The sequence below is a fragment of the Schistocerca cancellata genome, chromosome 2 (assembly GCF_023864275.1).
Source record: "Schistocerca cancellata isolate TAMUIC-IGC-003103 chromosome 2, iqSchCanc2.1, whole genome shotgun sequence".
NCBI lineage: Eukaryota > Metazoa > Arthropoda > Insecta > Orthoptera > Acrididae > Schistocerca > Schistocerca cancellata.
Genome location: NC_064627.1, coordinates 650627889 through 650647255, shown reverse-complemented (window position 1 = coordinate 650647255; position 19367 = coordinate 650627889). Strand labels below are relative to the sequence as shown.

Here is a 19367-nt window from a genome sequence, read left to right as displayed (position 1 = left end):
TCTGACTGCCATGCTGGGGGCATGGGTTCATTTTCCGGCCGGGTCACTGATTTTTTCCGCTGTGGGGCTGGATATAGTGTTGACCTCATAGTCACTTCGTCGTCATCAACACTCAAGTCGCCCATTGTGGCATCACTTGAAAAGACTTGCAATTGGGCGGCCGAACTTCCCCTAGGCGGTATTCCCGGCCTTTAGTGCCATATCATCGTTATAGTTTCACCAAAGAGCATCCAGCTGCAAATAGTGTAGCTGAAGTGACATCTGAATTCGCCTCCTAACCAAGCTGACACCATTTTGAAGACTAGAGGTAGTGTTACACGGTACTGGCATGCTGTTCCCTGCGCGTGACTAATATTTTGTCCGATATTCTTGTTTTTCACAGTGTATGCTACCACCGACGGCCCTATGGAACCAGAAATTGCATCAACAGCCAATGAGACAATATGACGTCATATAATGGACAGTGTCTTGAAAGGAGGATATAAGATGAACATCAACAAAAGCAAAATGAGGATAATGGAATGTAGTCGAATTAAGTCGGGTGATGTTGAGGGTATTAGATTAGGAAATGAGACACTTAAAGTAGTAAAGGAGTTTTGCTATTTGGAGAGCAAAATAACTGATGATGGTCGAAGTAGAGAGGATATAAAATGTAGACTGGCAATGGCAAGGAAAGCGTTTCTGAAGAAGAGAAATTTGTTAACATCGAGTATAGATTTAAGTGTCAGGAAGTCATTTCTGAAAGTATTTGTATGGAGTGTAGCCATGTATGGAAGCGAAACATGGACGATAAATAGTTTGGACAAGAAGAGAACAAAAGCTTTCGAAATGTGGTGCTTCAGAAGAATGCTGAAGATTAGATGGGTAGATCACGTAACTAATGAGGAAGTATTGAATAGGATTGGGGAGAAGAGAAGTTTGTGGCACAACTTGACCAGAAGAAGGGATCGGTTGGTGGGACATGTTCTGAGGCATCAAGAGATCACCAATTTAGTATTGGAGGGCAGCGTGGAGGGTAAAAATCGTAGGGGGAGACCAAGAGATGAATACACTAAGCAGATTCAGAAGGATGTAGGATGCAGTAGGTACTGGGAGATGAAGAAGCTTGCACAGGATAGAGTAGCATGGAGAGCTGCATCAAACCAGTCTCAGGACTGAAGATCACAACAACAACACATATTCTGAAGGTGCTCGTGGTGAATATAAATTGTCCACTGTTCTATGGTGCGACAATGCTCCGTATTGTCAAGCAATGTTACAAACAGTTCTTACACGATACTGTTTGCAGAGTTAATTTTATGTCTGGAATCTCAGCAGTGTTGTACAAGTAAACATTTACCAGAGAAAAGTTCTTTGACTTTCGAGGAAAATGTTCTCTCTGCCAAAGCTATCCCCCAAAGATTCCGGGCCAACGCTCGTAGCATAATTTGTGAGCAACTCTCCTCTAGCTTGAAAGGAAAGCGTAAGGGTTTGAAACTCGATTGGAAACCACTTTTAGTCTGCCTACTAGTAGACTGAAAGATTTTTCTGTAATTCTCAACACGATGAAACAATATTTTTACGATAAAATACCTGTACCTGTATTAATAAAAGCACAATGATATATATTATCATTACAAATTAGAGGTTCATTCATCGGGTTATATTTTCACCAACATTGAACATAAATTCATAATATTACCAACATCTTAGAAAGAACAGTTCGATGTTTGTTAGCATTTGGTTCTATTTATATACAACTACAAAAGTGTGCGTCATCTCTATTGGAGAACATAAAGTACTGATCAAGAGAACTTATCTGATCTACGCGCTTAGGACCTGTGGTACTGAGCCTTAATGGGCCTGTTGTTGTTGTGATCTTCATTTTGAAGATGCAGCTAGTCTTTCATGTGCAAGCATCTTCATCTCCGAATAAATGCTGCGACCTACGTACATTTGGAACTGCTCACTGTATTTATCTCATGGTTTCTCTGTACACTTTTGGTCTTCCACATTTCCCTCCAGTATTAAAATGATTATTTCTTTATATCTCAGAATGTGTCCTATCAACCGATCCCTTCTTTCAGTCTAGGTGTGCCATTTTTTTTCTCGCCAGTTCTATTCAGTAACTGCTCATTACCTACGCAATCTACATATCTAATCTTCAGCATTCTTCTTTAGCACCACACTTCAAAAGCTTCTTTCCTATTCTTGTGTGAAATGGTTATCGCCCACGTTTCGCTTCCGTACAAGGCTACAATGCCTTTAGAAAAGACTTCCTAACATCTAAAATTATATTAGATGTTAAAACAAATTTTCCTCTTTCTCATAAATGTTTTTCTTGCTATAGCCAGTCTGCATTTGATATCCTCTCTACTTTGAGGATGATCAGTTACTTTGCTGCCCAAAGAGTAAAACCCGTATACTGCTTTTACTGCATAATTTCCTAAAATAATTCCTTTAGAATCGCCTGATTTAATTCTACAGCATAAAATTACCATAGTTTTGCTTTCGTTGAGCTTCTTATACCCTCCTATCAAGACACTGTCCATTCCACTCAGCTGTTCTTTCAGGTTCTTTACGTCTCTGACAGAATGGCAACCGAATCAACAAACGCGGAAGTAGTTGATTCTGACGCGCACAGAATAATCACAGTACGATTTATATTGCAGAACGGAGCATGTCTTCGTCAGTCGTCGATGTTTCACCTGAGGAAGACTGACAGGTGCCCTGCGGAAGTATCGTGCAATGCATTTAACGACAACCGGCTACAAGCCCAATATTTGTTTGAACATTTATCTCGATGGGAAAACTCTGTAAGTCTTTATTTCTTCTTCCTGAACTTCAATTCATTCTCCAAATTTTTCTTTGGCTTCCTTTCCTGCTGGCTCAGTGTGGAGATCGAATACTGTTGGGGATAGTGTACAACCCTGACTCACTCCTTTCTCAAGCACTGCTTCCCTCGACTCCGGGGTGGCGATTTCCTTATCTCTTAGTAGCACTCCTGGTTGGTGCTCGCCTCCCTTAGAACTGTCATCTTGTTTCCTATAAATTTTCTCCCGCTGCATTTTACTCCTACTACCGTTCAAGAACACATGCTATTTAACACTGTCGAAAGTTTTCTCAAGTCTATTATTGCTATGAGCGTAGGTTTACCTTTCTTTAACCTATCTTCTAAGATAAGTCGTAGGGTCAGTACCGCCCCGCGTGTCCCTACGTTCATCCGGAACCCAAACTTGTCCACCCTGAGGTCGGCTTCTACCAGTTTTCCCATTCTTCTATAAATAATTCTTATCAGTATTTTGCAACCATAATGATTCTGTAGTGTTCACATCTGATCTCCTTGGAGTTGGGGTTGTTAAAATATTCTGAACAGACGAAAATATTGACATCGTGCTACGCCGCGAATACGTAGATAGTGCCGACAGTTTCACGACAGGTGTTTCGTAAGTAAAAGCAATTAATGGCCACACTTTCCGGGCACCGAAAACGCTCGTTGTAGACCAGAAACAAAAGTAACAGCTGTACGACACGCGGGTGTATAAATGTAGCTGCGCAACGAGAGCCAACAAGAGTATTGGCAGTGGAGAACAGTTGGCATTGTAGTGAACTGTGAATTATTCTCTCTGCTGTCGGACATGAAATAACGAGTAGATGACTAATTAGATTGCCCCACATTAGAAGCCAACAATTGTTTGATATCAATCGTTGTGGTTGGCAAGAGAGCGAACACCGTTTTACTAAAGGAAGCCGAAATGCACGCGTTTTAGCTCACGCAGGGTGGCGTGAGGTCTGGAACATGACAAGGAAATTAGAGTTTAGAAAAACGGACGTAGCTGGTGGAACACTTAACTTTAATCCATTATTGATGAACGTCGGTTTTGACGGTACATGATTCACAATATCAATAGTAACTGATAATGGCGCCTTGCTAGGTCGTAGCAAATGACGTAGCTGAAGGTTATGCTAAACTATCGTCTCGGCAAATAAGAACGTAAGTAGGCAGTGAACCATCGCTAGCAAAGTCGGCTGTATAACTGGGGCGAGTGCTAGGAAGTGTCTCTAGACCTGCCGTGTGGCGGCGCTCGGTCTGCAATCACTGAATCAGTGGCGACACGCGGGTCCGACGTATACTAACGGACCGCCACCGATTTAAAGGCTACTACCTAGCAAGTGTGATGTCTGGCAGTGACACCACATCAATAATGAAATGAAATCAGACACAAATGGTTCGTAACTTAGGGCTTCATGTTTGAATGTGAAAAATTGCTTAGATGATCAAAACACGAAAGAAATGTATTCATTTTCCTGCTGTTTACACAAACCAAAACAAAACTATAACTCTCAGGGCCGATTTAACAGGGCACGGACACAACTTAGTTATTAAGGGGAAGGAGGAGGGGACGACTCGTCTCACCATTATTCGTCACCGTTCGTCGTGTACTGCCGTCGGCGGCGGGCGCTGCGTCGGTACAGAGCGTCGCCTCGGGAATGTGCGGCGCGAGTCGGCAGCCTTCATCAGCAATCGTGGTTTTGCGGCGGAGCCCAGGTACGATCTCCGCATTGTCTGCCCGTTGTCGGTCGCGTGGCCGAAGCTGTGCTACCACGGTGTCTGAAGGTGGATGTTGGTGATGGGTGGAAGAGTGCCCATGTCTTCTCGCTTCCGCGGTGTCTCCACGACTCACGTTTATCGCCTCTCCTCCATCTCTCAGATCATCTCCTCTTCGAAATATTCTTTCTTTCGGCATTGTCATTGACGGACAAAATTTTCAATGCAGCCCAATGGCAGATCACCTTTTATAGCCATGCCTCTCTGTTCGGGCTGGGAATTCCTATCTGGCGTGGGTTGGCGTGTGCCTCGTGAATCGCCATCTTTCTCACGATTTCACGTTCTTACGATGTTTTCATCTACATCTACATCTACATCTACTTCTATATGATTACTCTGAAATTCACATTTAAGTGCTTGGCAGAGGGTTAATCGAACCACAATAATCATACTATCTCTCTACCATTCCACTCCCGAGCAGCGCGTGGGAGAAACGAACACCTAAATCTTTCTGTTCGAGCTCTGATTTCTCTTTTTTTATGATCATTCCTACCTATGTAGGGTGGGCTCAACAAAATATTTTCGCATTCGGAAGAGAAAGCTGGTGACTGAAATTTCGTAAATAGATCTCGCCGCGACGAAAAACGTCTTTGCTTTAATGACTTCCATCCCAACTCGCGTATCATATCTGCCACACTCTCTCCCCTGTTACGTGATAATACAAAACGAACTGCCCTTTTTTGCACCCTTTCGATGTCCTCCGTCAATCCCACCTGGTAAGGATCCCACACCGCGCAGCAATATTCTAACAGAGGACGAACGAGTGTAGTGTAAGCTGTCTCTTTAGTGGACTTGTTGCATCTTCTAAGTGTCCTGCCAATGAAACGCAACCTTTGGCTCGACTTCCCCACAATATTATCTATGTGGTCTTTCCAACTGAAGTTGTTCGTAATTTTTACACCCAGGTACTTAGTTGAATTGACAGCCTTGAGAATTGTACTACTTACCGTGTAATCAAATTCCAACAGATTTCTTTTGGTACTCATGTGGATCACCTCACACTTTTCGTTATTTAGCGTCAACTGCCACCTGCCACACCATACAGCAATCTTTTCTAAATCGCTTTGCAACTGATACTGGTTTTCGGATGACCTTACTAGACGGTAAATTACAGCATCATCTGCGAACAACCTAAGAGAACTGCTCAGATTGTCACCCATGTCATTTATATAGATCAGGAACAGCAGAGGTCCCAGGACGCTTCCCTGGGGAACGCCTGATATCACTTCAGTCTTACTCGATGATTCGCCGTCTATTACTACGAACTGCGACCTTCCTGACAGGAAATCACGAATCCAGTCACACAACTGAGACGATACCTCGTAGGCCCGCAGCTTGATTAGAAGTCACTTGTGAGGAACGGTGTCTAAAGCTTTCCGGAAATCTAGAAATACGGAATCAACTTGAGATCTCCTGTCGATAGCGGCCATTACTTCGTGCGAATAAAGAGCTAGCTGCGTTGCACAAGAACGATGTTTTCTGAAACCATGCTGATTACGTATCAATAGATCGTTCCCATCGAAGTGATTCATATTGTTTGAATACAGTATTTGCTCCAAAACCCTACTGCAAGCCGTCGTCAATGATATAGGTCTGTAGTTCGATGGATTACTCCTACTACCCTTCTTAAACACTGGTGCGACCAGCGCAATTTTCCAATCTATCGGTGAGCGAGCGGTTGTATATGATTGCTAAGTAGGGAGCTATTGTATCAGCGTAATCTGAAAGGAACCTAATCGGTATACAATCTGGGCCTGAAGACTTGCCCGTATCAAGCGATTTGAGTTGCTTCGCAACCCCTAAGGTATCTACTTCTAAGAAACTCATGCTAGCAGCTGTTCGTGTTTCAAATTCTGGAATATTGCATTCGTCTTCCCTGGTGAAGGAATTTCGGAAAACTGCGTTCAATAACTCCGCTTTAGCGGCACAGTCGTCGGTAACAGTACCATCGGCACTGCGCAGCGAAGGTATTGACTGCGTCTTGCCGCTTGTGTACTTTACATACGACCAGAATTTCTTCGGATTTTCTACCAAATTTCGAGACAATGTTTCGTTGTGGAACCTATTAAAGGCATCTTGCATTGAAGTCCTTGCCAAATTTCGCGCGTCTGTAAATTTGAGCCAATCTTCTGAACTTCGCATGCTTTTTCCGTTGCCTCTGCAACAGCGTTCGGACCTGTTTTTTGTACCATGGGGGATCAGTTCCATCTCTTACCAATTTATAAGGTATGAATCTCTCAATTGCTGTTGCTACTATATCTTTGAATTTGAGCCACATGTCGACTACATTTTCATAGTCAGTTCGGAAGGAATGGAGATTGTCTCTTAGGAAGGCTTCTAGTGACACTTTATCCGCTTTTTTAAATAAAATTATTTTGCGTTTGTTTCTGGTGGATTTGGGAGAAACGTTATTGAGCCTACCTACAACGACCTTGTGATCACTAATCCCTGTATCAGTCATGATGCTCTCTATTAGCTCTGGATTGTTTGTGGCTAAGAGGTCAAGTGTGTTTTCGCAACCATTTACAATTCGCGTGGATTCGTGGACTAACTGCTCGAAATAATTTTCGAAGAAAGCATTTAGGACAATCTCGGAAGATGTTTTCTGCCTACCACCGGTTTTGAACAAGTATTTTTGCCTAAATATCGAGGGAAGGTTGAAGTCCCCACCAACTAAAACCGTGTGAGTGGGGTATTTATTTGTTACGAGACTCAAATTTTCTCTGAACTGTTCAGCAACTATATCATCGGAGTCTGGTGGTCGGTAGGCTGTTGTGAGAGCAGCTACACAACACTTCTTTGTAACTGCTCACTTTGCGTGAGGCCTGGACAGACTCATGTTTGGGCTTCGTCCTGGAGTTCGTGATTCATAAGGAATGTCCTTACTGTCGAGAAAAACATCTTCTTAAGAACACTGACTTCTTTCACCAGCCTCTCTTTGCCAAGCCCCCCTCATTTGTGGAGGATCCTCCCTGTGCCCATGGGATGCTGGTATTGTCAGCACATTTCTGCTTTCTAAGGCAGGTAAAATGACTGCCGCTGGGCCAGAAGAACTCACTTTTCCTTCACGTGTACATCTTTGGCGTTCCGTCCTAATGGCTGCAGGTGTCAATCAGTTTTCGACTTATTGTTTGATAGGCCCTCTGCAACTCTTCCTCCTTGAGCAAGGGAGAACGTCTGCTCGACTTGCTGTGTGCTTGCAGAACGACTGCAGTGTCCTCTCCTCAGAGGCTCGCCCCAGGGTGTCCTTTTCCCTCCTCCTCCTCGGCTGCTCGCGGCGAGTTGGCGAAAGTGGCCGCTGTCAGACGTATTAAAGCCTCCTTGTGCGAGTGTTTCTACCACTCTTGGTAATACAGGACGAGTTCATTTCCTGTGAAGTCTGTAATTTCAAGAACGGAAGGAATGTACTTTGCACTGATGAATCATCCTTCAGTATGTGGTATAACCCTCACTGTACAATTGACTGACTATTGTTAGACATAGAAACACAACGGAAAGATATTTGATGGCAGTGGTGTCTCGGTATGGAAACGCATAATGTTGGATTAGCGTATGGGAATTAGCCTCTCCATTGGTACTCAGAGGAACAGTGCTATTGCCCAAAGCTGCAGCAATCATAAGTTTCAGAAGCTTTTAGTGACATGGTTTAGACTCAAATGTACATTCAATACTGTATGGTCAAGATTTTGTTCCGTAGCCCCTCAACATACAGAGCATTCCAGAGAGATCTTTACAACTTTGATCGCATAGATTTCAGAAATGAGGATAGGTAAAGAAGTGTGGCGTGCTTTAGTGTCTACATATCCCTGAAGTTTTAGTAGCCGTTTAACAAACTAAATGTCTGCCTCGCTAGGATGTGTACGCATACAAACCTACCCTGTCCTCGTGAATATGCGCAACTGCTGCTCCGATGAAATTGCTCAGTTCCTGTAGGTCCTGCAACCTGTGGAAATGTAAACTCTTCCAGTATCTGCATCACTCGTACTCGGAAGCCGAGAACTCGTTCTCTTCGCAAGACCTTCGAATTCCTTAAACCTCGTGTATCATTGCCTGATGGTTGGACGTGGTGACGGAGTTGTTTTGTAAAGTCTCCGGAAGTTACGCTAGAGCTGAGTGTCAGATTTCGTCCCTGTCAACCATTCCACACACTATGAAATCCCCCTGGAGGGTGGCCATTCTCATCAGTAACGAATTTGCCAAACAAAAACTTTAGGTCTGTGTGAACATTATGCCACAAGCCTCACCTTTCTGACTATCCCCATTTCTGCGATATACGTGATCCAAGTTGTAATGATTAGTTGGGATAGCACGTACAGCTCAGGACACTTGTTCTCATTTCTTGATTATGTTTAACTGTTTTAGCAATTTAGTAATAGCTGCATGAAATATTCACTGATGGCTGCTGTTACCTGACAGGAAGGTGCCGCCATTCCGATGGCTGCGGTCGCTGTGCTGCCCCAAGGCGGCTGCCGCCGCCGCCGCCGCCTCTCCTGGAGAACCTCCAGCTCCAGTTGCCGCCCACACCAGCCGCCGGCAGCCTCCCCCACATTGGACCACTCGCCGACAGACGCACCGCCGCTACATCGGGGAAGGTCTCCCAGCTCCAGCTGTCGTCTCCATCGTCTAGGTGGACCACTTTTTCGCCAGCATCTAGAAATCAACTCGAACGGCTTCTTCTAGTCGTCACCTCGCTGTCGAGGCACTGCTGGCTCCAGCTGAAGGGAACGGCGAAGCACTGGGAACGCTGGGCTGAAGCCAGCATCCATTTGGGCGAGACGGACGTATTGTCATGCGTATTTTGGATGTGGAAAGCTGTGGAGGTCATCCTCTGCTCCACAGTGTGATTCTATTTACTGGAGAACGTTAATGAAAAGTACTTCTCCAGCATCCACAGATTACAACTACCCCAAGGCACAGTAGTTGTCGAATCGGTTCACGAGTACAGAACTTCATGTTACGAGACCTAACTGTTCAGTTTCCCGAACAGTTTTCTATCGGGCACGGAACTTGGATGTAAGAGATGTACGACCATAAAGACATATTGATAGATCTGACGCTGTAGCTGAGAACGTGAGATTCCAGCAAAGGTGTATGAAGACTCAAGGCCAATGTGTTAGGAATAAAAGACTTCACAAGCTTCTTATTAGTGGGCAACGGATCTAGTCTCATGAACCTCGCTGTGCTAGCAACTAGGATACATCTCTTGCAACGGCAGTGGTGATGCTGATTGCTAAAGTTACTGGGAATAACGTTTCATTCTTTTTATGAATTGAGTTAGGAGAAAAAAGCGTAACAACAACAGAAACAGAAAAATATTTCTAGAAACTCAAATAGTCAGATTGTATTCGTCGTTAGCGTCGTCGTGCCAGCTACGGTGACAGAGATGCGTAACGAATGCATGAAGAGTAGTTGATAAATAAGTGGAAACATTGTTGTAGACGGTGATTATCAGGAAATTTGAAAGAATAAGTGACTTAACAAAAGTGACAAGTGTATTTCTAGTTTCGAAACACACCATATGATGTGGAATGCTCCGTTTATTGCTAATCATGTGCTACTACGCATGGATGAGTTGATCAAAACAGAATTACGTGCTAAGTGGACAATTGGTTCGATTTCATTAAGTGTTAGTGGAAAACGAATTAAACGCGCGTCCGGTCACATTGTTGTACACACGAAACTTCACTCGCTCGCAGGAACTCTGTGTGAGTGAAGGCGACGCTCCACGTCGACTATCATAGACTCTCCTCTCACGGCAATCAGGGTAAAGGCGCAACAGCCAGAGACACTGGTACCTGAGCTTTTTCAGACCGCCGGATCGGCGTGCTTTGTCAACGAGCATAGTTTTCACTACGCCATTCACAAAATGCACGAACCTTAACCTCATTTGGACACTAAAAAATATTTATTTTTTTACCTCACGTGAAACATTTTCAGCACCACGAGAACGATTCATAGAACTAGTGGGCCACAAAAGTATCTTGAGGTATACTCCATTCGGCGTCGCTTAGTGGATTTGTACATACGCTACATTTCCTTCAGTCAGACCAAATTCTGTTTAACTTAAACATACATACTAGGCCACGCACATTTAAATGCGTGTTTACAACATTCCAGGATGCTTGTTACATTTCTTCATGATCTCTGATACTTGTAATTGTCATTGTGTTTGTAATGGTTTCTGTTGCATTTTTGTTACCTGTATGTATTGTAGTTGGAAATTAAATATAAACAAGAAATGTATTCCTTAGATTATTTATCAATCTAACAACCTCAGTAGACAATAATACATTACTAGTTAGATGGAGTAATATTACTTAATATTTCAGAGTATTATTAATAAATTCATAACCCATTTATCAGTGTTACTGGAATCAGTGGTTGAATATCACACTTAGATTACACAATCTGCTATTTCTTATTGTGCATTACCTGTGATATTATTCTCTTCTAATAACACGATAATTACTTTCTCAAATACTTTAACTAGTGTACCAAACAAATATGTTACATTGTTATTGTGAGACCTCCAGTTTATTTCCAGTTTTCATAACAAAATAGTCAAAACATGATGAAACTATTTCAATGGTCGGGATATCTAAACTTGCAATAATGACGCGGTATCGTGTCATCTGTCATACAGCAGTAAGTAAACAGCACAAACTATGGCTGACTTTATGTAATTTTCGAAGGAATCAATTCTATATAGAAGAAACAAGTATTACTTAACAGTTTTTGGTATCAGTAGTACACTTCTCGCCCCCCTCCCCCCCCCCCCCCCCCCTGAGCCATGGACATTGCCGTTGGTGGGGAGGCTTGCGTGCCTCAGCGATACAGATAACCGTACCGTAGGTGCAACCACAACGGAGGGGTATCTGTTGAGAAGCCAGACAAACGTATGGTTCCTGAAGAGGGGCAGCAGCCTTTTCAGTAGTTGCAGGGGCAACAGTCTGGATGATTGACTGATCTGGCCTTGTAACATTAGCCAAAACGGCCTTGCTGTTGTGGTACTGCGAACGGCTGAGAGCAAGGGGAAACTACAGCCGTAATTTTTCCCGAGGGCATGCAGCATTACTGTATGATTAAATGATAATGGAGTCCTCTTGGGTAAAATATTCCGGAGGTAAAATAGTCCCCCATTCGGATCTCCGGGCGGGGACTACTCAAGAGGGCGACGTTATCAGGAGAAAGAAAACTGGCATCCTACGGATCGGAGCGTGGAATGTCAGATCCCTTAATCGGGCAGGTAGGTTAGAAAATTTAAAAAGGGAAATGGGTAGGTTAAAGTTAGATATAGTGGGAATTAGTGAAGTTCGGTGGCAGGAGGAACAAGACTTCTGGTCAGTTGAATACAGGGTTATAAATACAAAATCAAATAGGGGTAATGCAGGAATAGGTTTAATAATTAATTAAAAAAAATAGGAGTGCGGGTAAGCTACAAACAGCATAGTGACCGTATTATAGTGGCCAAGATAGACACGAAGCCCATGCCTACTACAGTAGTACAAGTTTATATGCCAACTAGCTCTGCAGATGACGAAGAAATTGAAGAAATATATGATGAGATAAAAGAAATTATTCAGGTAGTGAAGGGAGACGAAAATTTAATAGTCATGGGTGACCGGAATTCGACAGTAGGAAAAGGGAGAGGAGGAAACATAGTAGGTGAATATGGATTAGGGCTAAGAAATGAAAGAGGAAGCCGACTGTTAGAATTTTGCACAGAATATGACTTAATCATAGCTAACACTTGGTTCAAGAATCATGAAAGAAGGTTGTGTACATGGAAGAATCCTGGAGATACTTAAGGTATCAGATAGATTATATAATAGTAGGACAGAGATTTAGGAACCAGGTTTTAAATTATAGGACACTTCCAGGGGCAGATGTGGACTCTGACCACAATCTATTGGTTATGAACTGTAGATTAAAACTGAAGAAGTTGCAAAAGGTGGGAATTTAAGGAGATGGGACCTGGATAAACTGACTAAACCAGAGGTGGTACAGAGTTTCAGGGAGAGCATAAGGGAACAATTGACAGGAATGGTGGAAAGAAATACAGTAGAAGACGGATTGGTAGCTCTGAGGGATGAAGTAGTAAAGGCAGCAGAGGATCAAGTAGGAAAAAAGTCGAGGGCTGGTAGCAATCCTTGGGTAACAGAAGAAATATTGAATTTGATTGATGAAAGGAGAAAATATAAAAATGCAGTAAATGAAGCAGGCAAAAAGGAATAAAACGTCTCAAAAGTGAGATCGACAGGTAGTGCTAAATGGCTAAGCAGGAATGGCTAGAGGACAAATGTAAGGATGTAGAGGCTTATCTCACTAGGGGTAAGATAGATACAGCCTACAGGAAAATTAAAGAGACCTTTTGAGAAAAGAGAGCCACTTGTATGAATATCAAGAGCTCACATGGAAATCCAGTTCTAAGCAAAGAGGGGAAAGCAGAAAGGTGGAAGGAGTATATAGAGGATCTATGCAAGGGCGATGTACTTGAGGACAATATTATGGAAATGGAAGAGGATGTAGATGAAGATGAAATGGGAGATACGATACTGCGTGAAGAGTTTGACAGAGCACTGAAAGACCTGAGTCGAAACAAGGCCCCGGGAGTAGACAACATTCCATTAGAACTACTGACGGCCTTGGGAGAGCCAGTCCTGACAAAACTCTACCATCTGGTGAGCAAGATGTACGAGACAGGCGAAATACCCTCAGACTTCAAGAAGAATATAATAATTCCAATCCCAAAGAAAGCAGCTGTTGACAGATGTGAAAATTACCGAACTATCAGTTTAATAGGTCACAGCTGCAAAATACTAACGCGAATTCTTTACAGACAAATGGAAAAAACTGGTAGAAGTCGACCTCGGGGAAGATCAGTTTGGATTCCGTAGAAATGTTGGAACACGTAAGGCAATACTGACCTTACGACTTATCTTAGAAGAAAGATTAAGGAAAGGCAAACCTACACTTCTAGCATTTGTAGACTTAGAGAAACTTTTGATAATGTTGACCGGAATACTCTCTTTCAAATTCTAAAGGTGGCAGGGGTAAAATACAGGGAGCGAAAGGCTATTTACAATTTGTACAGAAACCAGATGGCAGTTATAAGAGTCGACGGACATGAAAGGGAAGCAGTGGTTGGGAAGGGAGTGAGGCAGGGTTGTAGCCTATCCCCGATGTTATTCAATCTGTATATTGAGCAAGCAATAAAGGAAACAAAAGAAAAGTTCGGAGTAGGCATTAAAATCCAAGGAAAAGAAATAAAAACTATGAGGTTCGCCGATGACATTGTAATTCTGTCACAGACAGCAAAGGACTTGGAAGAGCAGTTGAACGGAATGGACAGTGTGTGGAAAGGAGGACATAAAATGAACATCAACAAAAGCAAAACGAGGATAATGGATTGTAGTCGAATTAAGTCGAGTGATGCTGAGGGTATTAGATTAGGAAATGAGACACTTAAAGTATTGAAGGAGCTTTGCTATTTGGGGAGCTTAATAACTGATGAGTGTAGATAACATCGAGTATAGATTTAAGTGTCAGGAAGTCGTTTCTGAAAGTATTTGTATGGAGTGTAGCTATGTATGGACGTGAAACATGGACAATAAATAGTTTTGACAAGAAGAGGATAGAAGCTTTCGAAATATGGTGCTGAAGAAGAATGTTGAAGATTAGGTGGGTATATCACGTAACTATTGAGGAGGTATTGAATAGGATTGGGGAGAAGAGAAGTTTGTGGCACAACTTGACTACAAGAAGGGATCGGTTGGTGGGACATGTTCTGAGGCATCAAGGGATCACAAATTTAGCATTGGATGACAGCGTGGAGGGTAAAAATCGTAGAGGGAGACCAAGAGATGAATACACTAAGCAGATTCAGAAGGATGTAGGTTGCAGTAGGTACTGGGAAATGAAGGAGCTTGCACAGGATAGATTAGCATGGAGAGCTGCATCAGACCAATCTCAGGACTGAAGACCACAACAATTTCAACTTCTACACTAGAATTACATAAGACAGTGCCACTTCAACAGATAGGCGATTTGATATCATAACTATATAAATTACATTCACTTATAAAACGACTGCGGGACCAAGATGGTAAATTGACATAACGTTTCGAACTGGGCCGTTAACAAATGTAGCACAGTGAGTAATGAAGTCAGTACAGAAAACTCCAGGAAAGACCAGCATGATGTCTGTTGAACTGATTAAATGTCAGTTCTAAATTTAATATATGCTCCACTATAAATTTCTGCGCAAATTCAAAAGCAGTAGCTCTGTAGAAGCTGTGTGAAGTTCAAAAGTGAAAATATTTCTTGACCTGATGGATAACAAACGAAATTAAAATATCAGGCTCGACTAGAGGTCAACATAATTTAAAAAAGGAATAGAAGACCAAGCGATCTGTCTATGACCCAATGATCAGGAACACTCCATTGAAGGTACATTTAAAAAGAGAGTACGAAAGAAAATAAAACTAAGTATACGAGAAGGACTATGAGGAACTCTGTAGGTTTATGGCATGGGAGGGATAAAAATTTACCATTAAAAAAATTACAAAAGAAGAGAACATCACCATTAATGTATCCCCAATAAATATGAAAGATTAAGAACTTCACTTCCAGAAAATTCTGACGGAAATACAGAGTAGCACTAACAGCGGGTCGATGAGAATGTGAAAAGGAGATTTCACGGCAGGCATGGATTTAAGAAAATGATATTTTTTAAAATAATTATATAAAATAATACAACAGATTAAAAATGAGAGAGTCACTAGGGACTGACATGTTCGTATACAGTCAATAGAAATTTGACCAGCTACTCTTATATGGAACATATTTCTGACATGGAACGATGATGAAAGAGCTTTCAGTAGAAGAAACAGGTCTCACAATTGCGAATGTGAACAAGTGCTCATAGCTGTCATAGTTTGCACTTTAAGACGCGTGTTTACTAGCTGTTATTTTCTTGTTTTGGTCCATATTACCACCTCTCAAAACATGGAAAACAAAGAACTTTCAGTAGAAGAGGTGTGTCTCATAGCAGCGAAGGTAAACAATTGCTCATATCTTTTATGGTATATGCTTTAGATCCCATGTTCACTGTCCTTTTCCTTGTTTTGGTCTATAGTACCAACTCTGAAAGCTTGTCGATGGAGTTGTTGTTCACCCACAAACGGCCATCCTTATTCAGTGCTTTAAGCAGACAGTTCAAATTAGTCTCTGCCTCTCGTGCATTTAGCAGAAGTTCGTACTCTCGAACAACAGCCCAGAAGAGAGAATGGATTTCTGTGCGTTGTGGTGCTTCCCAGGTTTTTGTTGGGAAGCAGTTAATTGTGGTGAGCGATTAGATGCTCTGAGATTTATCTATCAGAAGTCACAGTCAGGCAGAGTGCTGTCGTATTGTTAAATGGGAGAAGAAGCTATACTGGCAAAACTGTGGATTTTAGATGATGTTCCGGCAAATGCAGTGTTATATGTAACACAGTGAACAGGGCTTCAGGGAGAGTCAGAGATTAACATCTGGTTTTCAGGGAGGAATGGGAAATTGAGCACCTACGTGATTAATCATTTGCTATTAGTTTCCCACCAGATGCTGAGAACATCCATTTCTCTCCTTTTGATAGGCGATTGACCATTACAAGCCACACGATGGTACAAAGGCATTCGGGAAAACAATTGTAGACAATCTCTGATATTATTTGTAATAGAAAATAACCTCAGGAAAACGGTGTGGTTCTGAGCACGTACCCGCTAACCGCAAGGACTTACATATGTGATGTATGTAGCAAATATCAATTTATATTTAGGTTCTGTGCTACCGCTGTAGTTGTGGCAATGTGTAATGTGGTCCGGCGACTATCTTTATACGTAATTTCCTACAGCCGAGCTTCAGAACAGCACGAGGGAAAGAGTACAGTATTGTCCTCTACGAACTGCGAAGCATGATGGGGTTGTTGAAGCTCTTGAGCTGTCATGTCGTACTGTTCAATTGGTCATCATATTCCGTTCAAAGAAGAGGTAACTGCTAACACCTATGAGCCCTGTTGAGGGGACTACTTTTCTACATGTACAATACACTAAGCACCGTTGTCAACAGCAGACTACATATCCAAAGTTAAAAAGTCCTTCATCATCACAACTAGAAATGGTGCATATTGGTTTAATGAGCACAAGGATTAAAAGATTCCTTGTCCTGTAGTCCGGAATCGGTATATTATCGACAAATAAAAATGAATAAGTAGTGATGACTGGAAATTAACACCCACGATATCCGAAAATTACTACCAGATGTCACATTTTCAATCGTCACCACATTATTCATTACATTTTAGAGCTTTCACAGATACATTTCAAGTCATTCGTACTTAACTGGTTTCATCCCCATCGTTTGGTTTATTTCATTTCAGCGCGTTTAATTCATTTCATCTTCCAACGAACTAGAAAATTTTCTTGGCGAGAAGCTGTATAAGTTCCTACTGTTGACAGCTCAGGGCTTGCATTCAGCCATCGTCGGAAAGATTGAAGCTGTTTCTTGAGCCAAAAATCTCCGTAAAATTCATTATTATTCAAATTTCATTGTGCGTCTGCTGTGCTTCCTAAGACGTACAGTGCACCATCGAAAATAAATTACCATGTGCTTCGTAGTACACTTCCAGAAAGTAAGGTAGAACGGCGGCAAAATGAATGTCTTCTCTGTATTCATCCACTTGCTGGGGTGTCGAGCGACGTGTCACACCTGTTGCTCACGCAACAGGTGTTAAACCGGCGTTTCTGGCAGTACAACGGCATCTCGCATCTCCCCTCATTAACTAAATAAAAATGTAACGAGGACATGCATCTACAACTGAGAAACATTGTTACAACGTCTGAGCACGTGTGCAGCCATTCGTGCATATCTGAAACAAACCGTGTAAAACAGCCAGTAGTATGGGTAAATGGCATGAGCTTAACATAAGCAACAAAGCGAAACATTTTTATTTACTTCGAGTTTCAGGAAAGGCTGTTTCATCATATACTGCAACTTTGCAACTCTTGATTATATTTACTAAATTAAATAGTCTCTACTGAAGCCAGGAGACGTGTAGAGGATATACAAAACGTAGTATCTCCGTTTCCACACAAAACTAGTTCTGTATGTCATTGAAGAATATCCTCTTCCTAATTAGGTTTAAAGTTAGCATTCCCTTGTCGAATGATGCACAGCTGAACTTTAGTTGTTGGGATTTTTCTCGGCTTCCTATTATACTGACTTTCATTGAAAGGAAGGTACATTTATCAAAGAAGAAAGAGAAATTGTAAATTCTAATTTTCTTCCTTCCGTGTTTAGGATGTAACGTATAGGTTGTGGCCAAACTTACTGGAAACATTTCTCACACAAATGCGTTGTGTGGTCATGGGTCCAGAAACACTTTATTTCTATGTTAGAGCTCATTTTCTGGTTCTCTTCATAATCACATTAATCATGGGAAACACGTAGAAACAGAAAGCACCAGCATTACATGAAACGTTCAAAATACCACGTTGTTTACGTTTGGTTAGAATGTGTAGAAAGTTGTAATTCGTGCGTTCACCACCACTATTTGTTACTCCGTTTGAACGAAGGTAATCTTGACATTTGACTCACTGCATTGCTTATGTCGACACGCGACTAATCTCATTGCTCTACCAGTAAGCACGTAGCATCAACTGTTGTGATGTTCATCATGGACTTGGTTTCCGGTACAGTGTAATAGAACAGCTCTCAAATGTGAAGTTGACAGACGCCCATTTGCTGTACAAATCAGGTATTAGGTGGTAGCAATGGCCGTCGCGCTGAACTTCTGTAACAGAAGAGATTTCCAGAACGACGCTGCTCCGACAGGAGGGCGTTTGAAGCAATTGATCGTCGTCTTAGGGGGCGTGAGACATTTAAGCCTGCTGCTGTTGTTAGGTTGTCGTTATCGTGTGACTTGTGAGAGTAGTAACTTGATTGGAATCTTTAACTAAATATCATAAATTGGCTGTGTGTGCCTGACATAAGTAAATTACCACTTGTCAAAACAATGATAAAAGAACTCATCTACTACAAAATGAGACAAGGATCTCAATGAACTCAGTTTATTTACGCTTGTATGTAATTAAATTCACAGTAAACAATCGTCTTACAGTGCAATTTCTTCCACTCCATTAGGCCGTCTGGTACAACAACCGTACATACAATATTTGAATTAAAAACAGCTGTTTGAACAGTAATTGAAAGTAATAAGTTAATGCCTGGCAACCTTGACAAGGAATCTCTAATGTTATTCAGGTGAATACATGTCTGGACAAAACATTCACATTCGAATTGATAGGCGAAGGTTAAAGCGTAAAGACTGAGAATACTATAGAAGTTGATTGAATCGTAAAGCAAAAGTTGGGGTGACATGAAATTATTATTCACAGATCCAAAAAATTAAATTTGTTTGGAAACTGATTTATCAATGAATGATTAACACAGCAACAGCATTAACCAAATTTGGGGGGGGGGGGAGGGGAGGGTGGAACAGTTGGACAATAGGGGTCATTATTAGGAAGATTAGGGTTTTTGAAATGATGACATGGCAAATGAGTCATATAGTGAATTAATAGCAGAGAAGGTAAGGGGAGTAGAGGAACTGAATCCAAAGGAAAAGAGGAATAAGAGAAATACAGCCTTCTCTGCAATAAACAATTCAGTTTCAAGGCTGCAAGTAGTACACAGTCAGATATAGAGCAGCAGGTACACACTCAGTTATAGCACAGTTTACTA

General features: G+C 41.9%; 1 protein-coding gene across 2 annotated transcripts in view; it reads left to right on the top strand.

Annotated features, from left to right (window-relative positions):
- The window catches only part of LOC126147618 (cardioacceleratory peptide receptor-like), a 341146-nt gene extending 330363 nt beyond the window's left edge, over window positions 1-10783 (top strand). The window contains exon 8 of one of the 2 annotated variants that reach the window (XM_049915706.1): window positions 9005-10783. In XM_049915706.1, the coding sequence (XP_049771663.1) occupies window positions 9005-9215 (211 nt within the window). In that variant the 3' untranslated portion in view covers window positions 9216-10783. The remainder of the gene's footprint in view (window positions 1-9004) is intronic. The other variant, XM_049915708.1, reaches the window with a different exon arrangement.
- The last annotated feature ends 8584 nt before the right edge of the window (window positions 10784-19367 follow it).